Here is an 11376-nt window from a genome sequence, read left to right as displayed (position 1 = left end):
TTTCCCCCCCCCCCCCCCCCCCCCAATTTTTGAAACACCTCTGAAATGGAAGAACATTGAAGTAATTCCTTTTCTTATTTGGGGTTTCAGAATGAGAAGCTCAACTTGATGTTTTTGATATTTGAACTGAAGGTATCTAGCCAGGACTATTATGCGATTTAAAAATTAATACCAGCTCCTCATAGGGCTGCCTCATGGGGATACATATAACTAACCCTATTTTTAAAACATTAGTATTTCCTGAATTTTGTAAAGCTGTACAGACCTGATGACTTCTCGTTTTTAATCGCTTAGCAGGGCAAAACAACTGCATAGTTCATTTACTGGGTTAGTAACAGGGCAGTGTGCTTTCCTAGGAAATACCATTTTAAAAATCACTACTCTAAGTTTCCTTAACATTTATTCTTGCATCAGTATAAAATGTTTTCTTTTATACTTTGATCAGAGACATGAAAATGTTATTCAAAGTACTTTTTACTTATGCAGCTATCAATGGCAGGGAATGAAAATGTTTCATTTAGAAAAGGAAAGGCTGACGAAATCTGCCTCAAATGATTTACTAGAATCTGTGGGGAATTGCATTTTGTACCTTAACTGAATAAATAATCTTGAGAGACTACAGTGCCTTTTTAATAAATTGACTCCTAAATTACTTCCCACTGTACCAAACACATCATTTTAAACTCGCCAAGTTTTCTTTCATTACCGTGCACCACTCTAGACAAATTCTCATTAAGGCTCTAACTTTCTTTCAATTACTAGAGCACTATGGATACTATTTAATAAGTGCAGGTCCAAAGATTAAAGTCTTTGCAGAGATTACCTGACTCATTTCTGAAGAAAACAAGCGCCTGACCTTCACGAAAAATATTGTATCCAAGAGTGGGATGTACTACTCGCTTTTCACACACTAAAAAAATCTAGTTTTCTGTCCCTGTCTCCATCTGGAAGGACTGTGAGTCATTAGAAATGAGGTCAGTGAACTAGAGAGTAAAATATGGTTGGGGGGAAAAACATGTAAATAGATAGTTGTGTGGAATTGGCTGTCAACCACACAGCTCAGGCCATTTTCTAAAAAGCCTTTCTTTCCTGACATGCCCAAATTGAGCATAGGTTCTCCTATAGCACATTGTATTTATCACATTATGTTGTAATTCTTTTTTTTAACATCTTTATTGGAGTATAATTGCTTTACAATGGTGTGTTAGTTTCTGCTTTATAACAAAGTGAATCAGCTTATTTATGTGTCATTCTCCACCACATAAGCATTTAAAGCAAAAACAATGTCTCATTCATCTGAAGACCAGGCACAATATCATACCAATGCTTAGATTTCTGATCTGGGAGTAAATAAAATAATATATTTATATTAGCAACTATTAAAAAATAATAAAGATAAATGTTTCCTTTCCGATATGTTCTCTCATGCAAATGAAGGAATCAGCATTATGTAATCACCCAACAAATTTTATTCAAATGCATTCAAAATATTTCTGCCAAAGAAGATATCAATCACTTTGATCTTTGTAAATGATTCATCTTAACCCCGATCTATCCTCGAGGAAACAATTCAGCTAAGATTCACAAACCACAGTGGAAAGAACACCTGTGTCTATAAGCGTATAGTGATGCTTAGGTGATGAATTGGGACTCAAGCTCCTGTGTAATAAAAGCCCAATCATCCAGGGCATTTAGATTCATCAATTGTGGACAAAAGGTCAAGTAACCCATCTCCTCAACCTAAATTTTACTAAGTTTCTGAGTCTATAAAATAGTTCCTCAGCATTACTGGCAAGTTTAGTAGTGGAAGCAAAGGACTTCCTAGGGCCTCACTTGCATGAACTTGCTATTGAACTAAAATCAACACTAAAGTAGGAACCTGGTGTCAGCGCCACTTATGCAGTGCTTTACTTGAAGTGGGGTTAAACAATTGTCTGTTTCAGTGTTTTGTTGATTCTTCATCAAAAAACTTTATTTCCCCTAACCTACCCTCCTCCAAGACTCTTTATGTCTCAAAGCTCCCCAGGTTAAAAGGGTTTTTGTTAGAACACAAACTATAATGTATAATAAAAGGGATATATATATATATAAATTGCAAGGTTTCCAAATAATACACATAAACCAAATTGATGATTATTTACATGACGGATGGTAAAACTCACTTCCTCCCTTTGAATTTGACAGGAACTGCCTTCCTGATGAGGATGACATCACATGCATGAGACTTGGAGCTGGCGAGTTCCCATTCTGAAGGAACAGCATTTTGGGAGGTAAAGGGAGCTGAAAGCTCTCAATCCAACTAGTAGTTATCCAACTTCTAGTATCCAAGAAGTTATAGAGCATTTCTGACACTCTGGGGCCTCAACACATTTTCCTATTGTAAAATGTCTCTATGTGGTTGTTAGGTGCTATTTTTTGGCACTGGTAATCAATATAACTCTCCAAGTCTACTAGAAATTAAACACTGCACTAACATTATTTCTAGTGGAAAATATGTTTTGGGTTAAGAAATAAACATTTTGAAATAAATTTCAAAAATCTGTGTATAGAATGATGACTCTATGAATTATTAATCAGAAAGAAGGGCCCCTTAAGAGGAAAGCAATCAATTACCTTTGATTTTGATGAACTAGAAATAGCTGAGATAACTTGGAAATGCTGGGAGTATAGGTGGATGTGGACTTAAATTATTTTCCTTTGTAACTTTGTGTAATCTTCTAAAATAAATTAGAAAACAATTCTCCAGTTCAAGGCGAAAAGGAAATTATAATGATTTATAACTGGCAAATGTATACTTCTGGCATACATTTATTTAGCTAGAAATATTTATATTTATATTTACATATATACTTATACATAAAGAATAATTTATTGTTTCAACAAATAGTTTTTAGCACCTGTATTTTGAAACAAAGATAAGTCTAGATATTAGCAATGCAATAATGGATAAAATAGACATGGGTCTTACATTTATAGACTTCTTAGTTTACAGGCCAACCCGGTAAATAATATAGTGCTATGAGTGATAAATAACCATATGTGACCCAATATGGTTAAATCTCACAAATCATGAATACCAAAGGATCAGAATGGTGAATTAGAGTTGACAGATTATACAGCTTAAAAGAAGTAAATTATTACTACTTATCACCCACCATTTTTCACCTCATCACTTTTGAGACTGATGGGAAGATAAAAAATGAATATGGTGAACATATATTTGAGGTAATATATTATGATATTAAACTGGGATGTAAAGTAAATTTTTGGTGAATCATTAATACGGAATTGTCAGTTGAATTAGGTCTTGTAATTTTGCATATTCTTTATCACAATAATTATACGGATACAAATCTTCTGAAAGAACTATCATGAGCATGTCGCGAAGATACAGCAAAAGCGTGTTCTCTGCGTTACCCTTGTGATTAGTTATATACATTGTAATATAGCATAAAATGGAATATTTCTTTTTCTTAAAAATAATAATCTACAGAAAATATTTAATGACATGAGAAATGTTCATGTGTAAGTAGGCTACAAGACAGAGCATAATATGGTATTTTGTATGATTTTGTAATATACTATTTCTATACACTTATATTTATGTAATATTTATAAAAAGGTTATTAACTGTGGTTGTTGTTTGAGAATGGGGTTAGGCAAGATTTTTGTTTTCTTCCTTTTGATCATGTATATTTTCTAAATTCATAACTTCCATAAATTTTAAATTTCTTAATAAACCCAATTTGAAACCCATAAAAAAGCTTGGGAATAATTTAAGAGAGAGCTGGGTAGAATTACTTACCCTAGTCCCAGCAGATGGCAAACATCATTTGAAATCTGGGTCGTCCAGTTCTCAGCACAAGCTACATGCCATATGCTCTGGATTCTGAACTGCACCAAACCACGGTTTGTCGTGCCATTGAAGAGACGCACTAAAGAGATTAGATCATACATAGGGTCATTGTGACCTAAGTTGATAAAAGGAAATGATGGGCTCTAAACTAAACATGCAATGTTCTTAACATTTAGAATTTAGAGATTGATAGTATGTAATTTTTCGTAACAGTATGCTGGAAGTCTTAAGTTGAGAAAGATAAATTCGGTAGACTTAATTTTGCTCTTTCATATGACTATAAAAAGGGAAAGGACAGAGATATGCGAGTTCACTGCATACCAATACAGCAAATAAACAGAAAATAAAGCTTTTTGAAGAGAATATCTTACAAATGTGTTCTCTAAAAGAAGGAAAACTCAAGTTCAGGAATAACTGTAAGCATTTATTTTCCTACTTCTTTCTCCAGAAGCTATTTTCTTTGCCCCTATCCTTTTGCTGTTTGGTTTCCGTCATCTTCCCCTCTATCTTACAACCATTTTGGATAGAGTGTTAAGGCCATTAGTGGCTACGTGGGGATTGGGTTAAGCTAAGCTAGTTTATCAAACAGGTAAAATATCACCCATCATAGTTTTACCCACAGACACCATATTGTAATTCTGTAAGTGAATGTTATGTTTACATTTTTTCCCTATTATAAAAAGAATAACAGCATGGACTTTAGAATTAGACAGACTTAGGCTGGAAACACAGCTCTAGCCCTTGCTATGTGTGTGATCTTTGGCAGCCCCTTAACTCCTCCAAGCCTCAGCTTTCTCATGACTGAAATAGAGTCAATTCTAATTACGTTAAGATCGTTTTACAGCACTTAGTTACAGTGCATGGCACATCATAAATAACATTAAGTATGTGCTCTGAAATAAAAGTAAGACAGAGTAAAAGTAGCCATTACTCCTAATGTGATAGAGATCTAGAGTAGGGCTGGACAGGAGTCACAGGCAGAAGGAGTAGTAGATACTGAAGAATCAAGCATGTGAAGGAACAAGTCTAAGAAAGACAGTTATAAATGAGCATGAGGGCCCCTCTGTGTGTAGGCAATGTACAGGGTATAATAGTTAATAAGAGTGATGCTAGAGTGCCTGGTGTGGGCTGTTGTCTCTCTGTGGTATTTTATGCTTTTTAACCTGAAGGTGGGTTGTCCTAGACTTAAAGTTATTAAATGTAGTCAAGTTTAAACAAACAAACAGAAACAAGAGTTTGCATGTTAGCTTTTATTCTAACCAGAATGGTGACAGCGGTGCTGAAATCACTGGGAGATCATAACTTCAGCGTACCAAAATATATCCTAATAAGTATAGTCCTAATCTTCCCTTCACATCTGTAGAATCCAAATGTAGAGGTTAAGCTGATAAAAAAAGTATTTTCCTAAAAATAAAACGTACCACAATGTGCTTCATCTGAGCCATCCTTACAGTGTGGAAAACTGTCACAGAGATTCACCAACGGGACACACTCTCCATTCTTACACTGAAAATTGTCTTCCTTGCAGGGCTCTGTGGGGAAAAAATATGTACTGTATAGGATAAAGAAATGACAAATAGTTCTAGAGTACCCATCCCATTTCTGCCCCTTTAAACATCCTGTTATTTGCCACAGTGCATAGTTAAAGCTGGCTTTGGTATTGACTCTGACTACACACTTACTGCTCAGAATGTTTCTGCAGTAGTTCTGTCAAAGCCAGAGGCATGGCTTAAGAAGAACATGTATAAAATCTTAAGCATCTCCTTTGCAGCAGAGGGCAGGACAGTTGCAAGAGATGGCTGAGAGGTTTTGGACATACCTCTCCCGCAACATCTCTGTGAGTCTCAAATTCTTCCAACCCAAATGAACATATTGGGCTGGCCAAAAAGTTCGTTCATAAGATGTTATGGGAAAACCAAAACAAACTTTTTGGCCAACCCAATACAAGTAACAACCACTGGAATGTTACACAAGCATAGAGAGATCTCTTGGTTTTACCATCCAAATGATACCTCCAAACCTTCGTTATATAGAAATGTGGAAGGGGCCTTTTGGTGAGATCAAAGTTGGCCCAGGCTGGCAGCAGTGAGCTTGATTAAAACGTGATGAGATGGGAAACAGTCATCTAAAGAAATGGAACCTGCAATAGTAGTAATTTGAAGGGAGGTAGGAATGGAGAGCCAAACAAGAAAAACAGGGTTGGAGTCATGGGAATGTGCTTGGACATTAAGAAACGAAGGAAAATGAAGAGGCTGGACAAGGAAGGAACTGAGTAGATCCGGTAGTATTTTCCAGAATTTGAGTTGTGCAGAAAGATGCCTACTTGAAATACTCATTGTTTAAAAGGAGTGAGAACTATGTTTCCTGTAAATGTTTGTTTAAATCTTAAGGACTTTTTCCCTGGGAGAGTCTTCATCTCACTGGAAAAGAGGGGTTTGCTTTCCTCAAGCTGTTTTCTGATTGACTTGGGAGGGGTAGCTACATCCTGATATTAGGATCTCTGTTGGGGCCACACGGGATTTGGACCCTCTGAGAAAGGAAATATTAGTTGGGTATGGAGAAGCTTGAAGTTTCTTCCCCTAGTGGTGCAAGCACAATAATAATGGGGAAGAAAAAGCACTTGAAATAAAAAGGAACAGGGAAACCTGTATTTTAAAAGCTATTAGTGAATATTAATCATTGACTACTATACTGTACTGCTTTCATAGCTACACAATTCATGTTAAAATGGTTTCAAAAACAAATGGTACTGGTCTCCATAGAGACTTTCTCAATTTATGATGGCCAAATGTAATGACACCTGAAAGGAATAATTTCTGTTGCTTTAGAATCTAGGTTGTAGCCCCAAATCTGTGAGCATTGACAAATACTGTTATGTTCTAAAGAAAGGTACTAAATGTAGCCATACTAATACTTTAAAAATTACCCAAACTAGTCCAGTGACTATAAATTTCTAGCTATCACCTATTTCCAGCTATGAAAAAGAGGATTCGAGTTTTTTTCTAGAAAAAGACTAAATAAGGGTCTTAAGGAAGAGTGTTTTCACGTGCAACATGGGAGGAAGTTGCCATCTAGCAAACCAAGTGAAGGATGCCCCAAGAGAACCAATTCATACTGGGTTGCCTTAAAGAAGAGAGGTCATATCACTCCCCAGCTGAAAGTTTGTTACACTGCAGAGTCATAAGGGCTAGTGCTTACACGGGACTAGTGCAGGGACTTTCAGATACTTTTTTCAGGTGGGACCACAGTAAAAATACATATTTTAAATCATACTCTAGGGCACACCCCAATGTGTATATTTGTGTGTGTGTGTGTGCACGTAACTAAATTAAAATTTACTCTTACTGTGTTCTGTTATTTCTATTCTATTCCATTCCATTCCATTTCATCCCATCCCATCCCATCCCATCCCACTCTATTCTATTCTATTCTGTTCTTCTATTCTATTCTATTCTATTCTATTCTATTATTCCATCCCATTCCATCCATTTTGCTCCATAGCAAAGAATGCTGGCCAAAACTCAATAAATTGATTTCATGATACACTTTTTTTTTTTTTTTTTTTTTTTTTTGCGGTACGCGGGCCTCACACTGTTGTGGCCTCTCCCGTTGCGGAGCATAGGCTCCGGACGCGCAGGCTCAGCGGCCATGGCTCACGGGCCTATCCGCTCCACGGCATGTGGGATCTTCCCGGACCGGGACAGGAACCCGCGTCCCCCGCATCGGCAGGCGGACTCTCAACCACTGCGCCACCAGGGAAGCCCTCATGATACACTTTTTGAAAAACAGCAGACTAAACTGAAGTATAGTGAAAAATTTCATGGGAGACGGTAACTTTAGTGTCCTAAATTTTGTGGGTAGATAGCTGTATTAATAAAGATTAATATTCACTTCCTGTGTAATGAATTTAGAAGCCAGACATTTGGCTGGAACTTTCCTTGATGATAGTTAGGTATAAGAGAGAGGGTGGCAGTAGAAAAAACCCTGCATTTTCTCCATGTGCAGGGCAGTGCACGAGTTTCCTTTTGGCCACATGGACCCTGGGAAAGATAATTGAGTGACAGCTGTCTGTCAGGACAAGCTGGCTCCAGCACAAATACGTGCGGGAATGAAGACTGGCTGGTGGGGATTATGAGCAAAGCAGGGTTATAAGAGATCACAAGGGTAAGTAGTGTACTACCCATGCCTACTGTGCAGTGGTCCTGGAGAGGGGGGAGAGGAACACACCAAAGAACCCACAACTCTGTTCTACAAAAGAGTTAGCATTTGTCCAGGAGCTACTGTTAGCTGAAAGAAAACTACAGTGGTCGAAGATTATCTTTTTCTGCCTCTCTTCCAACACTGGAGCTATGGGAAGATGGAAGGGAAAGAAAGTGGGAAATAAGTTAAAGACAATATTTCCACCTTCTTCTACTTTAAGTTATTGGACCAAGATTTGTGCCTGAGTTGGGAGATTAAAAAAAAGAGCTGTGACTTAGATGATATTAAAGTTTTGATGTTGTATTTGACTGTACATTTTAATACCTAAAAGTGAGGTTTAATTACCCAGTTAAGAAAATTGCATACCTAAAATAACTGGAAAAATGAAGAGATCTGCCTGAAATATCCCAGAATAAAAAGAGAGATTTGGGGCTTCCCTGGTGGCGCAGTGGTTGAGAGTCCGCCTGCCGATCGATGCAGGGGACACGGGTTCGTGCCCCGGTCCGGGAAGATCCCACATGCCGCGGAGCGACTGGGCCCATGAGCCATGGCCGCTGGGCCTGCGCGTCCGGAGCCTGTGCTCCGTAACGGGAGAGGCCACAACAGTGAGAGGCCCGCGTACCGCAAAAAAAAAAAAAAAAAGAGAGATTTGAAATAAAGTAAGTAGAGAAAAATAAAGTTTTATCTGGTTTATATTCTCATCGGGTCCATTCTTTAAATTGAATGTACAATGTACTATCTGTAATACCCTTATGCCTTGTTTCTTCATTTTATATGCTTAGGACTTGACAAAATGACTGGAACAAAGTAGGAAATCAGTAGATATTTGTTAAATGTTAAGTGAATTAATTTATGTTAAATGAGTGATATGCCTCAAAAATCAGTATGAACTTTAGTAATAGAGTTGACGCAATACAAAGAAATCTTTTAAAGTATGATTTCTAAAAAAATCATTTAAAAATTAGGCAGTTGATTGGCTGATGGTAACTCTATTGATTTGAAAAATAAAAATTGATTCTATGAATTATGAAGATAAAATTTACTGATTTGAGTGGTGGTTAAAACATAAGCTCTGGAATCATATGACTGGTTTGATCTGCAGCTTAGCCATTTCCTTTTTTTTTGTTTTTTTTTAACATCTTTGTTGGAGTATAATTGCTTTACAATGCCGTGTTAGTTTCTGCTTTATAACAAAGTGAATCAGTTATACATATAGATATATTCCCATATCTCTTCCCTCTTGCATCTCCCTCCCTTCTACCTTCTCTATCCCACCCCTCTAGGTGGTCACAAAGCACCGAGCTGATCTCTCTGTGCTATGAGGATGCTTCCCACTACCTATCGGTTGTACATTTGGTAGTGTGTGTATGTCCATGCCACTCTCTTACTTTGTCCTAGCTTACCCTTCCCCCTCCCTGTGTCCTCAAGTCCATTCTCTAGTAGGTCTGCATCTTTATTACTGTCCTGCCCCTAGGTTCTTCATGACCTTTTTGGGTTTTTTTTAGATTCCATATATATGTGTTAGCATACGGTATTTGTTATTCTCTTTTTAACTTATTTCACTATGTATGACAGACTCTAGGTCCATCCACCTCACTACAAATAACTCAATTTCATTTCTTTTTATGGCTGAGTAATATCCCATTGTGTATATGTGCCACATCTTCTTTATCCATTCATCTGTCAATGGACACTTAGGTTGCTTCCATGTCCTGGCTATTGTAAATAGAGTTGCAATGAACATTATGGTACATGACTTTTTTTGAATTATGGTTTTCTCAGGGTATATGTCCAGTAGTAGGATTGCTGGGTCATATGGTAGTTCTATTTTTAGTTTTTTTAGGAACCTCCATACTGTTCTCCATAGTGGCTGTATCAATTTACATCCCACCAATGGTATCAATTTACATTCCCACCAACAGGGCAAAAGGGTTCCCTTTTCTCCACACCCTCTCCAGCAATTACTGTTTTGATGATGGCCATTCTGACCAGTGTGAGGTGATATCGCATTGTAGTTTTGATTTGCATTTCTCTAATGATTAATGTGTTAAGAATTCTTTCATGTGTTTGTTGGCAATCTGTATATCTTCTCTGGAGAAATGTCTATTTAGGTCTTTTGCCCATTTTTGGATTGGGTTGTTTCTTTTTTTGATATTGAGCTGCATGAGCTCCAATATTTTGGAGATTAATCCTTTGTCAGTTGCTTCATTTGCAAATATCTTCTCCCATTCTGAGGGCTGTCTTTTGGTCTTGTTTATGGTTTTCTTTGCTGTGCAAAAGCTTTTAAGTTTCATCAGGTCCCATTTGTTTATTTTTGTTTTTATTTCCATTTCTCTAGGAGGTGGGTCAAAAAGGATCTTGCTGTGATTTATGTCATAGAGTGTTCTGCCTATGTTTTCCTCTAAGAGTTTTGTAGTGTCTGGCCTTACATTTAGGTCTTTAATCCATTTTGAGTTTATTTTTGTGTATGGTGTTCTAATTTCATTCTTTTACATGTGGCTGTCCAGTTTTCCCAGCACCTCTTACTGAAGAGGCTGTCTTTTCTCCATTGTATATTCCTGCCTCCTTTATCAAAAATAAGGTGACCATATATGTGTGGGTTTATCTCTGGGCTTTCTATCCTGTTCCATTGATCTATATTTCTGTTTTTGTGCCAATACCATACTAGCCACTTCCTTTTTATTTATTTTTGACCCTGGGCAAATAAATTAGTCTTTCAGAAACTCAGTTTCCTTCCCTGTCAAATAGGATAAATACTACTTATGTCTTAGGTATATCATGAGAGTAAATTTTTTAAAAGTTAAATGTATTTAATATACCAATATGAATACATTGTGTGCAGAATAAATTTTATCCTTAACAGCAAAGTATTGATAGTAACATTTAGAAATCATCTTTTTCATTGATATTTTTAAGTTACTATTCTTACTTCTATGTTCTGGTTGTGCGACTTTCCCCTCCAGATAATGCAAGAAATCACACATGATCCTTTCCTCTGTGTATCTCACAACAATAACTGGAGCTAGTTGTATAGGTTATTTTAAACTTTGATAAAGTCTATATTTTTTCAATCCAAATTTAAGTTACTTTAATAAAAAATACTTTATGGAAGGCATGACTGGGCTTGTTGTTTCTACAAATCTTTATCCAATGAGAGTAGGTTACATATATCAAGCATAATACTATTAGGGAGGTTCTTGTAAATGTAATTATCAATTTATTTCACAAACAACATATATATATATATATATATATATATATATATATATACACACACACACACACATATATGTTTTATGTATATATATACATATATATAT

The 11376-nt window shown here is 36.6% G+C and overlaps 1 protein-coding gene across 2 annotated transcripts in view; it reads right to left on the bottom strand.

Moving 5' to 3' along the window:
- TMPRSS15 (transmembrane serine protease 15) overlaps positions 1–11376 on the bottom strand; it is a 129620-nt gene that overhangs the window by 32190 nt on the left and 86054 nt on the right. For both annotated transcript variants that reach the window (XM_007466971.1, XM_007466972.1), the window contains 2 exons: positions 5278–5388; positions 3806–3935 (listed from right to left, as the gene is read on the bottom strand). In XM_007466971.1, the coding sequence (XP_007467033.1) occupies positions 3806–3935; positions 5278–5388 (241 nt within the window). The remainder of the gene's footprint in view (positions 1–3805; positions 3936–5277; positions 5389–11376) is intronic.

This window comes from Lipotes vexillifer, unplaced genomic scaffold (assembly GCF_000442215.2).
Source record: "Lipotes vexillifer unplaced genomic scaffold, Lipotes_vexillifer_v1.1 scaffold675, whole genome shotgun sequence".
NCBI classification, from domain to species: domain Eukaryota; kingdom Metazoa; phylum Chordata; class Mammalia; order Artiodactyla; family Lipotidae; genus Lipotes; species Lipotes vexillifer.
This window is presented reverse-complemented; position numbering and strand designations above follow the sequence as displayed.